The sequence below is a fragment of the Sparus aurata genome, chromosome 5 (assembly GCF_900880675.1).
Source record: "Sparus aurata chromosome 5, fSpaAur1.1, whole genome shotgun sequence".
NCBI lineage: Eukaryota > Metazoa > Chordata > Actinopteri > Spariformes > Sparidae > Sparus > Sparus aurata.
This window is the reverse complement of record NC_044191.1, coordinates 11266066-11285543: the sequence shown is the minus strand read 5'-3', so window position 1 is coordinate 11285543 and position 19478 is coordinate 11266066. Positions and strand designations below refer to the sequence as shown.

Below are 19478 nucleotides of genomic sequence, written 5' to 3'. Positions count from 1 at the left end.
CAAAAGGAGGCCCTGTGACAGGAACTAATAATCACATTAGTGCCCCGATCAAGTCGGTGGTAAAAGGAACTCGTGATATCGGGTTTGTGCGACAGTACAGTCCAGGCTACAGGCGCTATAAAAGCGTCAGGAAAATCCCTTTTACTCTGGAGGAGGCGTGGCTCTAAGGTTTTAAAAAAACAAAACAAAACAGCCCAACGTTTAGGAAACCGGAGAGTAGACCCGCACAAGCTGAAGGCTGCAGGACTGTGTGTTACTTCACGGTCGCACGTCACATGGGCAATAAAAAGCCAGGCACCTGGCACGCTCTGTGGCACTTGGCGCAGGTACCAATAAACTCACAAATGACTCACACATAAAAGCGATGCCAGGCCGCTAACAGGTACAACGCACCAGTGGGTGATATCACCCCTCGTACAGCGCGTGTGTCACACAGCTAAAGGCTTTCTGGGCTGGATTTCAGTTGACACGCTGAGACAGAAACAGTCTGCCTTTAACACCTCGGAACAGCTGCAGCACAGGCAGACAATATCTTTTTAGATTACGTGGCCAGAAAAACAAAGTCTATTAGAATTTCCCTTTGAAATTCCTGTGAGATTTCCAACGGCCATGTGTCTCCTCTTCTTTTGAAGTGTCGGAAAAAAAATGAAAACACGCGCTTTCCTAAACTGAGGGGCAGAGATTGTGGAGACTTGCACAAGAGACTGGTTGGATGCTGCCTTAATGACAGACGTATGGAGCACAATATGAGCCTACACACACAAACACGCATGCACGCATTCCCACAGGGACTTATGAGGCCCATATGCGCAGCTGTGGACTGTGCCTGAACCCCAGTTGGAAGGGGAGACAGGGAGAGGGAGAGATGGATGGCATGCGGTGTTGTTTTCTGTTTGCTGTCAGTGAGAGCTGTGCCATCTGTAAAAAGAGGGGGAGACCACACCAGGGCTGTTTGTCACATAGAAAAAGATTCTTCAACAAGCCCCTCTGTAAACTTCAGCACAAGCCGAGGCACAGCTGCAGACTGGCACAGTGATGCACTGTGCTCTGGACTGGCAGACACGTCTGAAAGGAAGAGCTTGTATCGATCAAAGAAAAAGGAAAGTAGAACAGTGTGAGACATGACCGCTTCTCACACTCACACACCCCACAGCTTTGAGATTGTGTAAAAACTGGCGCGGACGGCGCAAAAAGGGCAACAAAACCGAGTGCAGAGGATGAGAGACAAGTGATGGTCAACTGGAAGTCAACTTTTTACCTGTAAACTGAGGGCAATCTGGCGGATGTACATCATATTCAGGTCCTCCAGTATCCACAGTTTCTCCTCCATGTTTGTGAATTTATCAACTGGCATCCTTCTGAGCTGAAAAAATATCCACAAACGTCCTCTCGGCTCCGTCTCACACAGCTACCCCGCAGGCACCAGGGAGAGAAAGTTCATTCTGACAGCGTCCTGCTACAATCAGTGCGTAAAGCATTGCGTAAAAGTTGCGCTCCTCATCCAAAACAGGACCAGTCGCTCCGGGAAAAACCGACAGAGGTGGTGTGGATGACAGCACCGGCTGCACTGGAGTAACCCTGCCCATGAAAATAAATAAATAATAATAATAAAAAAATCCCCCAGCCCGTCCACGGCGCGTATTCTTCTTCTCTACTTTTCTCCGGGCAACAAAGATCCTCTGAAAACACCCACAGTCAACACCCAGCGGTGGCGCGGCAAAGAATGGAGCCTTTTAAAAAGCAGTTCTTCTCTTTGTGTCCCTGTGTCCCGATTGTGAATGCCGTCTGTCCTCTGTGTGACAAGAGACCTCTCCACAAAAGGGCATCGCCTCTGCGGGAGTGATCGACACAACTAGCCCACTGTGCGCGCCCTGACGCTCCCCAACTCCTCGGCGCTGGAATTAACCCCTCCGACGCGACTCTGGTGATGGTAATGAACTTTTTTTTTTTTTTTAAAGAAGAAGAAGAAGAAGAAAAGAGGGAAAGGAGAAGGAGAGATTACTGTAGACGCCCCCACGCCCCTTTAAACAAACAAATAGCGAATACCACACCACCACACAAGCGTAGAGGGGTGGGGAGCTTTGTTCTTTTTACTGGTGCGATAATAAATGGAGGAATTACAACCGTGTCAGCTGGCGCTCGTCCTGAGGGGAGGGAGTGAAAATAAACACCAAAGCGATTCTGAAACACTCTAGAAGTGTTACGTTAGTGTAATTATATCATTACACAGTCACGTTTGTGGGTTTTTTTCTTTCTTTCTTTCTTTTACAAATTAAAAAAACAAGAGTCATCCAGATGTCGGTTTAAAAAGAAAAATCAGATATTTTGAAGAAGCAGTATTTTAGTAGGTCACAGGGTCACATGCATTTGGCAAATTCAAATGCATATTTCATAGCACAGATCCCCAGTGCCACGGATCGTTTCAATCTTTTATCAGTCAACGGTTTAAATATTAATAACAGTCTCTCCTGGCACATCCGACAAAACACATCGGTTCCCAAAAGACGCGTCAACTTCACGTTCACCGTTGGATAAAAGTTATGTAGTCCGGAAATATGAGGGAAAGTTGTTTCAGCAGGGAGAAATAGGTCACAAAGTCGTGCGCCAGGGCGAGGACAGTCTCCTCTCCCATCAGCCCAGCTGTTCGCCGGTCAGAGAGCTCCAGAGTTTACTCCATGTGACTCCCAGCCATAAAAACTGCACTGACGGTTCCGCTTCTGTCCTGTGAGAAAAGTCTCCTACAGCCGATCTGCCCTCGCTCTTCAGAACATACACGACATTGCAGGAGCAGAGAGCATTCATCCTGTACCCGATACAGATGTGTGTGTGTGTGTGTGTGTGTCAGAGAGAAAGGAAGAGAGGGAGAAGGAGAGCGGAGCACGTGTGTGTGCTGTGTGTAATGTGTGTGTCCTCCTTTGTGGCGTGCAAGCTGACCACTCACACAGGAAGCCGGCGTCACAGTGCGCCCCGCTCACAGAGGCGTATTAATTAAAACACACATTCTTGTGGTTAAGTCAGGGGATTTCAGAGAGCTCGTCATGAGGATGGAGATCCCTCCTTACAGCAAACATACGGTGACTGGATGTAACCAAGTAAATTTACTTAAGTACACTTTTGAGGTACTTGTACTTTACTTGAGTACTCCCATTTTCTGATACTCTATACTTTCACTCCACTACAGTTTGGAGGCAAGCAACTTTGCTGCACTACATCTATTTGATAACTGTAGTTACGTGTTACTTTGCAGGTTACATGGTGCACCAGAGCCAAAGCAACCCATCATTACAACACTATCACACATTATCAGCCATCAGACAAAAGAAACAGTGATTCAGACGCCGAATATCGGATCTGGTAACCGGCCAAACTGACAATCAGTCAACCTAGAGCAGTAAATATGAATATGTATCAATTAATTTGTACTTTTGATACTTAAGTACATTCAACCTGTTAAGAACTGGCATCAGCAAAATCAAACTGCTACAAGGTCTGTATGGAAAATCTTTGTACCAACAAAAAAGGGGATACTTGTGAGATTGCTGGAGACTTGGAGGCCTCAGTATGGACCTCACTGGGTCAGAGTAAAACGAAGTTGGAACGCATCCTGAATCAAATATTTGTTTTCCTCCCAACAACATTTGGCATTTTTTGAGCGAAGAACCCCTTGGAGTGATGGAGATGCAACCTCTGGAAAACCACCGCACAGCACCTGAACATTCCCTGTCAGGATTGATGCTCATCAAGTGTAGCAGAGCAAAGTGAGAGAGATTTTAGTTGAGACATATTCAGGCGGGATCTCCAAATGTGACACTTGTGCACATTTTGGCACCGCCAGTGCCGTTGTAGAATTCTCATGGTAGCAGAAAGTAAACGTGGTTCATTTCTTCTTACATTTCACTGTAAGTTTAACTTCCATTGAAATACATACATTCTTACATACTTTTGGCCTTGGATCGGGAGTGTCTCAGCTTTTATATTGATTTATTTTGTGTCGTTAGTCTGAAATACCATGATTGCTTTAGCACCTGCTTTGTGGGCATGCACTGTTTTTGCTTTACTTGCTTGGTGTTGGAATTGTGTTTAGCATGTTAGCATGATTAGCATGCCCTTTTTTAAAAGACTTTTATTAAAGCACTATTTGCATGAGTGACCTTTAAGTATGACTTTTTTCTTTCTTTTTTTTTTTTTTTTTACAATTTTACACAAGTATTGGGATGGCTGCTTTGATGTATGTCACTCTGACTTGACTTTTGGCACCACTCCTCTCCACACACATGCCCATCTGGCCCTCCATCACCCCGAGAGCACGCTCGCTCTGGAAAGCCTTTCACGCAGGCAAACAGTGAAAACAAAGGAGCTGTAAGGAGCCCTTTTCACCTCAGAGGAGAGGAGCCAGGGGTGCCAGTAGCAAGCTGGGGTCATTTCCCCAAGAAAAGCCTCCACCCTCGAGAGTTTAAATCACCCGGCTAATCTGTGGCAGACACCAACATACACACAGTAAGAGAAGAGATTTATTGTTCCTGAGGTGGAAAGAGAAACAGTTGAGGTGAATGCACACAGGGACCGGGGCTCCTGTGCGAGTGCGCTTGATTCACAGTTCACCGACTCACATCCAGTCAATCCCCTCTGAAAGTCGATCTTGGCACGCTGCTGAACTGGAAAAATATTCACTTAACAAGAACTCAAACATTTATCTGAGTTGTGTTAAAACGGGCTCAAGTCCTTAAATGAAGCACTGCAGATTTCTCCCCACAGCTGGTCTCACTTTTTCGTTCAAGGATTTCTTTTTTTTTTAAAAGACTGAACACAGGACAACACGTTGTTATTCCAATGCCACTTAATCCATTTGGTCTCTCTTTGGTTTACACCGGCAGCAGCTCCTTGAAGCAGAACACGCTGCAGGTAAATCTCCCCGCAGTAAAACACAAAGACGGACACCTTATGACAAAAGCCTAGAGGCTGAACACAAAACAGACGGAAAACAGCCATTATCTCAATGACAGGGCACGCAGGTAGGCAGGCAGGCAGGCAGGCAGGCAGGCTGCCGTGCGACTAGCTCAAACACAGAGCATCGCTGCTTCTTGGCCCAGAGCCACCGAGTTCGAGGCGAAAATCAGGTATTCAGAGAGAGTAGATTAGCGGTTAGTAGAGAGGCCTGACAGCTTCGGGCCTGACTGGGATTTTACAACGTTTAAAACACTGATTACCTTCTGATGGGTTGTGGATTAGCAGCTTGTGACTAAAGGCTCGGTCTGACTGCAGAGGGGCCAGATGTGCTAATTGGACGGCATGAGGGAGGAGCGAAACCAATTTATTACACAATCAGCTTATCCGACACTAACTGTGAGGTATGATCAAAAAACGGAGGATTAGGTCAACAGAACGCTGACAGGAATCACTTGTTCCACAAAACGATGAGAACATTTGGATGGAATCCCTCCTCCCCAAAACACACACACACACACACACACACACACACACACACATACATACACACTCACAATGAGAGTTGCGTAATAGGTTCTGAGGGGGTTGGACTGCTTTCAGGACAATAGCCGGTGCGTTTCTTGTTTCTGAGCGGATGCGTGGAGGAATATGGAAAACTTCCTGTCCACACACCTAACAAGCTGGAGGAAACAGGCTGGAGTCGGAGCTGAGGGTCATTTGTAAAGCAGTGGTGCCGCTGACTGTCGATAGCTGACGTTAAAGATATTTTTTTTTGTGGTTGTTGATTCAATTTTGTTGTTATCTAATCCTCCGTCTGTGCCAGGGAAACAAAATTAGTCTTCATTATAAAAACTGGTCCATCTTAAAGTCATTCAAGCCCTCATTACATTACGAATTACAAACTCGATGACATGAACGAGATTGTTTTTCTTTTTGAAAAAGTCCCCTCTTTAAAAGTCTTTTCAGCCTGCCATATGAATACCCACTCATCTCAGTTTCTTCAGTGATTACAACCAGCGAGGTCATGAGCCGGCGCAAAACTGACGTGACACAACAGACAAACATCGACGCTGCCATCGGTGAAGGTCATCTTATTTGCGGAGGCTGTCAACAGGGTGAACATTAGCTGATACCGATAGACAGGAGCGGAAAAAAGGTTGTTGAGACATATCAACTCTACACTCCGCTGTAATAGTCTGATGCTCATTTTCCGTCAGCTTTCATAACATAATTATAGAACCCGACTTGCAATCAAGTTCTGATATTATGAGCAAAATAAATCCCAGTGCTGAGTGGCTGATATCCACGCACTTCTTGCAGAGACCCCTCAAATGCGGTTATCAAACGCTTGTGATGAGGATATTCAATGGAGACAGGACAATTTATGTTTTAACAATAATTGTTATCATCTAAAATGACACGAGTGCACTGAAACAGTAAGCTTCACTGGGAATGGCATCTTTTTCTGCATGATGACCTCTTAAAAAAGTTTTCATATGGGAAAATATCGGACAGCATAAATGCCGATACCGACGGATCTGTGATAAGCCAATATCGGCCGATAACACTAACACACTCCTTTTTTTTTTTTTTTTTTTTGGCCTTTTATGGCTTTATTGATAGTATAGCTGAAGATATGACAGGAAACAGGGAGAGAGAGGGGGAGTGACACGCAGCAAAGGGACCCGGGCCGGGAGTTGAACCTAGGTCCGCTGCAGAGCCTCAGCACATGGGACGCACGCTCTACCCACTGAGCTAAACGGCGCCCCCACTAACACACTCCTGATAACACATCAGGAACAACAGCTTTCAGATGATGGAAAAAGGTTGTAAACAAGCCAACACTTCAGCAAGATTATGTCGGCTATGACAGTGTGGGCTGATATTGTTTTCACCCTGTAAGTCTGTGTGTGTGTGTGTATGTGTGTGTGTGTGTGCGTGTGTGTCATCATGACTTAATGTAGCGCTGGAGACACCTACTGTTTTGGGAACTACACAGAAGCAGTCTTAGTAGGGCGAGGGTTGTGCAGACTGACGATGCCATCGTCCATCACTGAAGGCCGACAGCCATCGACCACTGAGTCCTGCACCGCTCTAACGACCTGATTTAAAAGACGCCCCAGCAGGGAGCACAGAAGAGTTGCGTCCCCTCAGAGTTGTTAGTATTTGTGACATGTGGTAGAGAAAAAGGTATAGCGGCTGCTGAATGCGCTAACGTTACGTCTCACGCTTGTCGTTCTCTTCTTAAACCTGCCGAATTCGGCGCAACCGAGATGCCGGTTTGCATCGCTGGCAGCGTTATCTCTTCCCTCTCCCAACTCTAGCAGTATTTGAGTATAAAAGGATAATATAAGTACGTAAAATATGATAATGTAGCAATGACTACTGAGTACTCATGGATAAGAATGTAAAGCTGTTGGTAGATGTTGCAGCCGGTGGGACCCCTCTGTAAGATGGCCTCTAGTTAGTCAGCGTATGCAGCTAAGATTGTGGCTTAATTTCGGCACTGAAAAACTTTAGGTGTAAAAACGAAACACTGACATTGGATCACAGACTGTATTGGGAAAAAAAGTTGCATTGGCGCTGAAAAAAAAAGTTTTTTAATTGCTGTCTGACTTTTTTGAGTGGCAGCATAACAAAGTGTTTCAATGCCAGTGTCTCCTTTTTCAGATCAGGTTTATTATTTTTTTTTTTCAAAGCCGAACTTTACTTTCAATGCCAAAGTTTAGAGGCAGTGTTCTCGCTCCATCCAGCTGAGAAGCTAGTCAAATATTTGGCGGCGGTAATTCATTGCGCAGGTAACTGTGCGTCTGCTGGCTCTGATTGCATTCTCTACATTTCTCTGTATTTACATCGAACAATTTTAGAAATAGCTGTTTGCCTTCATTTGCTCGTCCAAGTCAGTGCGTCTTCAGACCTGCGGGGGTTGTTTGACATCTGCATGATTGCCTTCAGGTTTCAGAAGTCTTTATAGGGATGATGCTGCTTTTCCAGATTCTCGTCAGTTATCTTGTTGAATTGAATGTTATGAAGGCAAAAGCTGTGAAAAACTTTGTGATAAATCAGTATGGCTGGTTTTCAGACAGGCAGGCAGTCAACAACGGACAGAAAAAATAACCCTATGGAGATCCATATGGTACTCTGTAGACTGAAACAAAACAAACACGCTGATGATTATCACACAAATGCCATTTTCAGCGTCTAATCAGCAGCATCTTATCGCCTCAGATTGCACCGCAACCTTTTATCTCCACAGCTGCAGAGTCTTTGCTAGAAAAGGTTCAAAGCTGCTTTTAGTCTGACACGCGGTGTGGCAGCAGAACAGGGCAGTGAGACAGGAGAGGGCCCCAGGCCGGCCGGGGCCCCAAACCACAACAAAGAAGCCTTACTGTCATCTACACCCAATCTGAAAACTGAACCCCACCCACGCCACGGCTCCCACTCATCCAACTGAGACCTACGTATGCAGACACAAGCCTACACTTACGTACACAAATACACACCCGGGCATAAACAAACACCCTGTGAACCATATGAACACTGTACACAGACGTGCAAAATTAAACTGTGGCAGAAGTGTCTTAAAATATAAGCCGAATGCAGCCAATTAGGGTTTGTCGGTTTGATTATTGGCTGGCAAGCAAACACCCGGAGGACACAGGAGTGAAATAAAGGCAGAAGTTATTAGAGACCTGTTTCCCAGTGTACAACATGTTTTCACACTTTCAGGCGGTTTAATTCGCAAGGACAGTGAGTGAAAAAGAAGTTCCATCAACCGATTAATAGTCGCACAATGAAAAGTGAAAACCCGAGAGCGCCAAATAAAATGTGTGCGTCAGGAAATAAAGGAGCTTGCACAGAGGTCTAACATATTTGTGACAGAAAGATCAAATGAAACCTTCTGTGGGGACGCACAGGGACACGCGCACTTAAAATCCAGTCAGCTAGATGAAAAAATAAATAAAAAAAAAAAAAAAAATTCAGCCTCAACCGAGTTGAATATCACAGGACTTCAATTACACGCCGGTGTCACGGCAGGCACCGGGTCACATCTGTTCCAATCGATGACAGAGGCGTGTGACGGGCTGTGAAACCAGACGTATCATGAGAGAAATCCCCCCGGAGGTCAGTTCTCAGTTATAGAGCATGGAAAACCTCTGCGCTGACAGCTACGCAGCCATAACTCAGACACGGAGACGGAGTAATGACATTGTAAATCTCATCGACGGTCTACCTTGTTATTAGGTGTATCAGTTTCAGTCTGTAATGTCTGACTGGTCTGACTGGTACTTTAAGATTAAATAGAGGGGATGTTATGCTTTAGAGAAGCTTCTACTCCGAATCTGTGATCCGAACATGAGTAATGTCGTAAATGAAGTGTTGGACATGAACCCATAAATCATGCAGCTGGTGTTCTTTTTTTTAATTTCAACTGGATATCACGTATTAAAGAAATGGATGTCTGCGTCACAGTCCGTGGATGAGCTCAGAAAAGCTGGGGGAGTAGCCTGCCTCCTCACACAATCACACACAAACAAACGCACACAACGATGACAAAACATGGACTCTTGGAAGCACCTGGTTTGAGGGGCCGTCCTTTTACTCAACTGTTACCCATGATGAAAAACAGGACTCCAGAACTTAGTCATACACAGGCAAACACATACCCAGAGAGACAGCTGAGCAGCGTGTGTGAGCACGGCTACCCGGCTGCTTCCCGGAATTACTGCTGACTTTCAGGAACGCTTCCGCAGCCAGTCACAGGAGACTGCAGCATCTCATCACTCTGAAGAAGCGGGCAGCTCAGTGAAAGAGAAACTTACTCGTTAGGCAATTCATCTCCATCGATTTCTACCCTCAGGGGTGCCGGCTGTGCAATACCAGAGCGGGATATGTCTGGATTTAAGAGGGTATGTACACTGAGGGAATTCATTTAGTATTTAAAAACGCGGGGGCTTTTCTTTAATTACTATCAGTGAGGTGAAAATAAAGTGAATGTCAAAGGTGTAAAACAAAGGTGAATAACAGACAGGAAGGTGTGTCCTGGCTGCTGCTGCTGCTGCTGAGTCTGAAATGGAGCAATGGCGCCCTCTGCAGAGCGGCAGCAGCAACGCAGCATGATGTGCCACCATGTGAAACACAAGCGGGTGGGGTAAGCTGCACAGTACTGTGCGAGTTAATAAGGATAACAAAGTTGTGGAGTGAGTCCATATCAGTTTGTTACATTTGAACAATATTGAAAAAGGAGGCTTGAAAAGAATGAGTAGATAACGTTGCTGATATTCTTATTCTTTTAAACAAACTACAAGGAGTATCTCACTGGTTATGAAACAATCTCAGTTTAATACTGATGCCTCTATATGAGCAACATAAGTCAACAGGACCATAGGCGAGAAAAATTAGGCTGTTTCTTCAGAGTTATTATATTTTATGTTATTCTTAATGGCCGTCACCAGGTCGGATACAATTAAAACATTAACAACACAAAGTTAACTGTGTTTCACCCTCATCATGTCACAGTTATTAGTCTTGCGTACGCCCAAAATAGACACATTATCTCATCACCATGCATCCTAACTAGAATGGCACCCTGCAGAGTGCATACCTCTGCCAACAGCCAGTTGTGTAATTCAATAACAAACTCAAGGGATGTATCATCTAAATTTTAAACCGCCCGTAACTGGTTATCTTTAGATTATTGATTATTTTCATCAAGATGTAATATGCCCGGAGAGATTAACAATGTTAAAAGAACACCATATGTCACGATGATATTGAAAGCGAGAAAAACATTCCGGATCTGTCCTTTCTGCTTTTTGTCCTCTTGGATACGTGCCAAGAGTTAATGGGCACAAACCAACCGACCAACCAACAAATGGACACAGGTGAAAATATGATTTCCTTGCTGGAGGTGCAGGTTGTGTCTATCCTCCACTCACAGTCAAAACAAATGCAAGCAGTGGCCAGACCAAGATCTTTGCTACATGAGCCTGTGGTAATCTTACCCCTTCTGTCCACAGGGGCCGCCAGAGTCAACACAAAAATGAAAGCTTCTTTTAGCAGCTTTAAGTAAATCCAGATATGGTGAAGATGAGCTCCACAGACACGAGGGTTCAGCAGTGAGGGACAGACAGAGACAAAGACAGAGACAGGCACATCAAATCTCATTGTTCCATAAATAAAAAGTCAGGCCTGCATTTTTATTTGCCGTGATGTCACTTCTGCCAGACCATAATAAATATTTTTAGCAGCGCTCACACCAAGAGGGCTGCTGTTTGTAGTAAAAGTCCGTCTGGGGAAAATTGAAAACAGAAGCCGCAAATGTTAACATCTGCAGAAAGAATATAAAAATCTAAACATCTGCAGAGAAAGACGTGAGGGAGACCACATCTCAAACTGATTTATTTAAAGGTGACTGATTTCTGGTCAGCTGGACGTGAGGGAGGGGAGAGGAGACTGAATGATGTCAGTGTGTGTGAACCATTCTGGTGATTTCATCTCTTTTTGCCTTGTATTTGGCATTGCAGTGATATTCAATAACATTCTCACTGGTGTTACCTTAGTTGTCTTGCTTTCCGAGACACATGGTTTTTGTTTACTACTTAGTTGAAAATGACATCACACAAATCATCAGCCGCAAGCATCCCTTAGTCAGCTGGTTTTCTCATCCGGCCCGCTACTCACAACTCAGGGGAATCTCCCCGCTGAGAGCCGAGTCGTCCATATACACAAACAGTACTCATACTCATACTCACAGTATCTGAAAGCAAAAGATACGTCGCATGTGGTGTGCATAATACAACCCACAAACTGTATAGTTATGCGGCTGAAGTCAATGAAGAATCATTCAGTCAATTAAATGTCAGCCAACAGGGAGAAGGATTTCCCACAGCTCCAGCGGCCGTCTTCAAATGTCTCATTTTGTCCCACCAACAAGAGAAAAACGGCTTTTAGTTAAAAGTTAAAAGATTCGTTAAAAAGTTCAAACAGCAAATATTTGGCTTAATAAATGACTTCAACAATCCATTATCTAATAGTTGCTAACAGCAGTTCATTTCAGGTTTAGATGATTCATTTAATAATCTTTCCAGCTCTCATATGTTGTATGTCAGTGTGATATACAAATACACAACAAGAACTCACCACTGCAGACTCCACTACAAAAAGGTGCTTCAAATCTGGTTACATACCAAAGTTCTACTGCATGAAATACCTATTTAATGTTACTTGTTTTCACTTGTCGGTACAGCAAATAGTCTGATTTGTGGGACTGCTACCAATGAAACACCTTAAATGTATTTTACACTTTTTTAAACTGATGCATGAACTAATTTGGACCTTGGTGATTTGTTTAACGCCGCTATCACATCGGACTGCCAGACCTCTCTTAATGCGGACAAATGGTGCTAACAAGCATTCAACCTGATCCACCTATGATGAACGTTTCTGACGCATCAACATTGAACTCCTTTATCAACAAGTTTATTCTGTGTCGTAAGGGTGCCCAGATTCTAAAATATTCAGAAGCCATTAGCTGATAATGATGATTTTTGTTGTTATTTTATTTTGCTTATTCATGGCCCCTTTTTTTGCCAGGTGACAAATAAATGTTCATCATGAGGAGCTGACTGAGTTGTTTTAAAGCCATTCAGCCCTTCATTTAACTTCCTTTGAAAGGGAACAAATCCCATTAAGCACATTTATGAAACAACCTTCAATATAACCTTCTTTTGCATTATCTTTTTTTGAAAAGCAACTCATTCTAAAGCCTTTTAAACTGCTATATAAACTCCTGAATGATATGAACTTCCAAGTCATTACATAGCTTTAGAAATTGATGGCAAGAATGACACAAATTTGCCAGCACCAAACTGATGTGACACAGCAGATAGGCATGAATGTCATCGGATTTTTGTCGAAAGGCTGATAGCAGCCAACAAGGTACTGCCAGACAAGCATACAGTAAAACAGTTTATTCGGCATCTTTTTCAACTGATGCACTGATCAGATTTGGACACACGATTTATCTATTTTGTTCCGATCACACTGGACTTAATGCTGATAAATGGTGCTAACTGGCATTCACTCTTATCCACCTATTACGACCGTTTTTGGTAACAGGATTGCTGATCCTCATCATTTAAGCCCCTCTCCATAGCGCTTTATTTCGTCAAGCCTCAATCTTTCACAGTCAACCGTATTACTCACACCTTCAGTAGAGGTGATTAGACGTCCAAATCCACCCGAGTAAACATCTAGACGAGCTAATTTCCCCTTTTTTTTTTCTCCTCGAGGTAGGCAATAACGGGAAACTAGCAACAGAGAAGATAAAAAATAATTGCTGAGAGAGCAGGAACAACACAACTATACAACAAGATCTGACACCGCGCCGTCTGCCACTGGGCCCAGTAAACAAACACATTAAAACACGGGCATGCTGGCAGGGACTAGTACACTACTGCAGCGCGCGGGGAAGGCAGACATGCATAATAGACCCATCTGCTCTCATAAAGTCAAACACCTGCTCGCCATCATCAAAACAGAGAGCAACATCATTGGTGGTTGTGCCCTTTTGCCCCGTCTTCTCTCCGCGCACACACACAAACACACACACACACACACACACACACACACACACACACACACACACACACACACACACACACACACACACACACACACACACACACACAGTGATCATCAGCTGCAAAAATCTCCTTTTTATCGAAGTAGTTTTGAATTTAGACTGCATTTGGCACAGACAGTCTTTTTACACAGTATGAGGACATGACTGCAGTACAGTGCCTACATCCATCAATTAAACACCCCCCAGCCGCTGGTTATCACACACAGTTCACAGCGCGCATGTAGGTAACTTGAACTCATCACACTGGAGGCTGGCGAGATTGCACAAAATGAAAACAATAGTCCAAATCAGTGCAGGAGCAGGCATGCACAGTGCACCTGCCCACACACACACGCACCTCTGAACATTCCTGGGTATCGATTCCTTTCACAGTGCGTTCCTCTGTATGAAAGAGGGGCCCTGACTCCCATCTATTTCACAATAACATCAGGTAGTTATGTGATGTATAGCAGCATGGGATAAAAAGCGTCTTTGTCCAGGAAAAAAAAAAATGAGCGAACAGCCTGGAATAGAGAGAGCAGTGAACAGAGAGCATGTAGCAAAGTGGGCTGACATAGACATGCCCCATATTCTTCAGCCGTAATGACCGTGTGGAATTGAAGGTTAATGACTTGTCCCTGGTGAAGTCACAGGCTAAACTTGGAGGATACGGTGTGTGTTGTACTGGATTCACACAGAGTGCAAAGTGACTTTCACTGCCTATCTGGGTCCACGCGACCTCGCTGTAAGGTGTTACAAATGTTTTCAACAGGAATTGGCCGACACATATTCCCACATATCCACTCCTTCTGGAATCAGTTTTGCAGGTGAAGGGCTCAGCTGTCAAGTCAGCGCTAATACGTTATATACAACGTCTGGTTACACTTTCAAAATAATGCGTGCTGAGAACAGTTCATGTGGTATGGGTTACCACCAGTATTTGAATCCAATTTCCATTTGCAGTAAAATTATATAAATCTTAATCTTCAAAATGTAAAATGACCAATGAATTAAAGTACCGTGCTTCAGTACAGTTTTGAGGTGGTTGATTTAAGTGTTTCCATTTTCGGCTACCTTGTATGGCTCCAATCCACTACATGTATTCAAGAACTTTAGTCACTACATGCTATGCAGATTCAGATTATTCAACTGGACGCATAAAAACCCCTGAAAGGATTATCAGAGAAATGCTGAATATCCTGATAATCAGACAGGCCTGTAATTGGTCTATCTCCATTTTTTTTTTACTTTTTAACCCATGTTAGAACAAGGGGGTGACACAGAAACAAAAGTGCCTCCTTTTTTTTTTTTGATATTTCCATGCAAAAATCATGCACAAAGTTAAACAAATGCCACCACTTGCAACTACTTCCCGAAGCAACGCATGTTTGTTAGAGAATGCCATTTCTACACATGGAGACAAAGCCTCTCGTGTTTCTAAGCCCTCTGTGATAAGTCAAAGGGGCTGACAACAAGTGTCCTGGACTGTAAGTGAAACCACACATCGGAATCTGTGTGTGTGTCTGTGTCCTGGTGTCTTTTTGTCAATGTTTAACAGAGCAGAGCGCAGTGGGGGTCTTGTGTTCACAGGAAGAAGATACCTTTGGCATGAGGCAGTCAAGTTCTGTTTTACAGTCCGTTAGCGCTGGGCTCGATGGGTCATGGTTAAGGTCTCTGGTGGGGTGTTTACAGAAAAGGCGAACGGTGCAAATAGATTGAAAGATAAAGGGATGTAAAACCAACAGTAATCTTCTATAGCTGCCTAGAGGAAACAAAAAAAAAGGACTTCCTCTGTGTAATCTGGATCAGGAAAGTGGGTTAGCCCTACAGTACATGACAAAAAGTACCAATTTGCCTGCTATATCAGGGGACCTGAGCCTCAAAGAAGTGGTGTGGCCCACATTATGTGGCTCTCCTGGGGAAGGGAGGCGCTCAGTTAGATGGATTGGGGAGAATGAAACAGTGGAAAGACATAAAATAAAACGGAGGCAGAAAGCAGGCAGAGCTGAGGATTTATCTGCACTATGTTTCTTTAATGTTAACCACTTTTATCATCTTCGCTCAGGAAGACACAACATTGTTTCAGATCATTTGAGCCCTAATCTTGTTTGTTTTATAACCCTTTCAGACCCATTCAAAATGTTGGGATAGCTTTGGACTGATTCCAAATCCTACCATTGCAACATTCTCCAGTAATACACAGTAAAAAAAAACAAAAAACAGGGAGACAAGAAAAGACTTGACTGGAAAGCGTTTCTGGGTTGCTCAGTTTCAGAAGCGTTATCCACCTCACTAGCAGAGGTAGTAAGTGAATGAGACAGGTTTGATGATGCATGGAGGAAGTTTCCCCATCTGGGGGATTGGGATGGTATCCAGTGATTACGCCACCTCCATCTATCTCTCCATGTGTCTGTTAACCGAGTCACTGCCAGTGACAGCCTCCCTCAGGACAAGCGTACGCTGTGTGAACAAAGCCTGTCTATGTTTGAGAATATGCAGCGGACCTTGCTCAAGGAGAGACAGCTGCTTAGTCACTGTCTGAAGGTGTGTGTGTGTGTGTGTGTACGTGTGTGGGTGAAACAGAGGCTGACGAACTGCAGTCATCACGTATGACTAATGAAGAGCTCAGAACAGCAGCATTCATTCACAACAGAAAACAAGGAAGATGCAGATATATCTGTGAACCGGATCCTCGCAGCACGTGTGACTCACTTCCTGTGTGTGTACGTGCACGTCTGTTATGTCTGTGCTCTCTCCATTAACGCCTGACGCCGTCTTCAGCCCCATAATGTACAAGAATATGTACTGTGGTTGGGTGGGGTTCACATGCAACATCAGCAACAGACCCTCAGCTGTTAAACTGCACCCTGACACCAGTTGCCACATAGAGACACAGGCCGCTAACCACATTCCAAGGCCGAAACGCTTACATCTAAAAACACTTACGGCCCTCACACTGAGGCAATCCACTCTGCATCCTTTTACAGCAACGAGGGGCTGGAAATAGATGACTGAATGGCCACAGAACATTGTAACAAGCAAATAAGGGATACAACAGAGTAAAAACATACTATCCATTGCCAGAAATTAACACTAAATTAAAGCCATTTTAATGAGCATTACTTTATAAGTCATTACAAGACGCATATCTCATTTTTATGTGTTACTAAGTCTACTTGAGTGTCAATAATAGTGTCGTAAAGACGTGAATTGTTAGATCATGAGACCTTTTTGAGCACTAAAGAGCCTCACTAACAGTTTACACTACAGACTTCCTAAGAAAGGTAATTAAAGGCCTTATGAATGCCCTACATTAGCATGCTACCTTCATGCAACCACCCAAGCCAACCTATCACAGTCAAAGTAGTGCAGGTCTTGCGAGAAGTCCTTTGGGATTCATAATAATGCATCTGATAAAAGTTCAAAACTGCTGTGCTAGCAGTGTAAACAACAACGACAATCCCCCAGTGCACCAAGCTACCAGTTTGGGCCGTTAGCTGCATGGCTAACTGAGCTAACTAGCAAATGGCAGCTGCATTAAGCAGCAGTTAGAAGTTACTCGGTGATATGCTGCTCAGTATGTGTGGAGTATGAATCCGACCTTTAACGCCCTTAAGCATCTATAAACTCTTAACAAATTTCTTACCAGTGCTCATAAATGTCCAATAATCAAAAACTAACTACAAAAAAATTGGAGCCAATGTTAACATTTACTACTAACAGATGTGTTGTTATACACTATGTATTGTACAATGACTATTAAATTACTCTAGAACAGAAGTTCCTAAACTTTTTCTCTTGCAGGGCCAAGACTGAACCTTTATGGTGGCCCAGGGGCCAAAAGATTAAGATGTTAAGATTAAGAGCAGCTTCAGCAACAAACTCATTCAACCCTGCTGCTATCCATCCGTCCATCAATCTAAGATGAAAATGGGGGCAACACTTAATTTTATAGGTCCGCGAGTGAGATAAGATTCTGATCATCCATTTAATCATTTGTTTTTTCTCCCGGGGTTACTGATTTGTTTCGTTTATGAGTTTTGCCAGGATAGTCTTTCAAAGTTACTTAATTTCTTTTCACTTGCATCTCAAAAACAACCTCACAAAAACATATTAAGTCATAAACAGCGATGCATATTATAACTTTCTTTTCATTAATCAAATGAGAAAAAAACATCTGGCAAGCCAAACTTTAATGGCCCACACATTTTGTGTGCAATTAAAAATTAACATCAGATTTTACCATCATGATACCAATCTTAGGATGTCTCCAAGCCAGGCGTCACATTGTTACCCAGCATGCACGATCACTGAGACAAAGTAAGGCTGTAAAGGAGAGTGCCATCCTTGTGTGTTGAGGGGACCAGTGGAGGGTCAGCGCAGTAAGACATCCGCTAACTATGAGCGCACTGTGTGTCCGTGAGTGTTGGTCATATGAAACAGGAAAGAACACAGACCCTCAGGGCTTTTGAGGCTCGGCAAAGAGTGTACAAGTAGTATAAGAGGATTGTCAGCTGTTCAGATGGCTCACAGTGAAAAAGAACACATTAGATGTATGAAATTTCCCTACCAACAATAGGTCTACTGTGCTAAATAATAAGCTACAAGGTGAGATTGTCTTGTTGCATGAAACAATAAAGAACGTGTACGCGTGAGAAGTAAGAAACTTTATTAAATATTGTATTTAAACAATAAATCTCTGTTCCCTCTTTCACCAGCCTTATTAAGCAAACAGTCCAGTCATTACTATGGGAACAATAGCGGGACATTGGCAGAATGATAGTCGCAGCCCGAAGAATCCGAGATTAAACAATTTTTCATTTGCGCTAGCACTCAGAGGCTGAGTGGGAAAAAGTGCTCCACAGTGATGCGCACACAAAGCCGGGGTAATAAAAAGAAGTTAAACATTTGCTAGTTAAAATATCCCTCAACATACCAAGAAAGCCTCCGAGCAGAAAGCTCCAGTGGGCGAGCTTTGTTTGAGAGGAAAGGTCTTAAGAGGGGTAAACTTTTCCCTGGCATCTCCCCTGCACCCCCACAGTGTTCAACGTGCCTGAAAGCCCTGAGGGTGCACGCACACTTTAGAGTTTACAGAGATTTAAGCACTGCTGGCTAGGTCCCACACTCATTTGGCAGATTTGTCTAAAAGTCTTGTATCATAACTCTCTCACAGAACTCCATGTGGACCGGTCTTGCCAACTCCAACACAAGATATCTTGTAGAATGCATCCACAGCGTAGAACCTCCAGGTCCCTGATCCCCCTTTTTTCCCAGCATTTCATCCCCCGGAACATTGCCTTGTTTTGGGCTACGGAGCAGTGATGGCCCATTGTTCTCTGGGTACACAGAGCTGCCTTGAGAGGAGGACTCATGGGGGGAAGATTTGGCATTCCTTGAAAACTTTTCTCAATGGGTTCATGGTCTGAGGTGCTTCCTCTTCGCTGGCAAAAGTGTCGTCCCGGCAACATCCATACGACCTCTCTCCCTCAGTGTATGTGCGGAGGCAAACATATGCAAACATAAACAGGCTTAGTTTATCACCGTTTTCTGCCAGGCCACATTAAACACGAGCAGAAGCCACAGCGAGAGGCCACTGAGTATGAGGCTCCTTACAGTGCGAGGTCTGCCTCTGTGAGCTATAAACCATACATCCGAGCATCTGGAGAAAACATATCAGTTACACAATATCTCAGACTCCGGAGAAAGAACACCACAATGCATCTTTTTACACTGATAGAAGCGGAGTATTCCTCAAACCTGAAAGATCAGACACTGAAGAAAATACACGTGAACATTTCTCCGGCTGAAACGAGTTCTGATAAGCTCTTGTCCCTCTACGAAAAACAAAAACACTGCATTACATAACCAAAATCTAAATGTTCAGATATAGGCGTTACTGCGCTGC

At 43.9% G+C, this 19478-nt stretch overlaps 1 protein-coding gene across 4 annotated transcripts in view; it reads right to left on the bottom strand.

Moving 5' to 3' along the window:
• Nucleotides 1–19478, bottom strand: part of rtkna (rhotekin a) — a 71082-nt gene that overhangs the window by 44763 nt on the left and 6841 nt on the right. Inside the window, exon 1 of one of the 4 annotated variants that reach the window (XM_030416204.1) lies at nucleotides 1259–2796. The exons of the other annotated variants lie outside the window; for them this stretch is intronic. Within the exon in view, the coding sequence (XP_030272064.1) occupies nucleotides 1259–1354 (96 nt within the window). The 5' untranslated portion in view covers nucleotides 1355–2796. Of the gene's footprint in view, nucleotides 1–1258; nucleotides 2797–19478 lie in introns of those variants that run through there. 4 annotated transcript variants of the gene reach the window in all.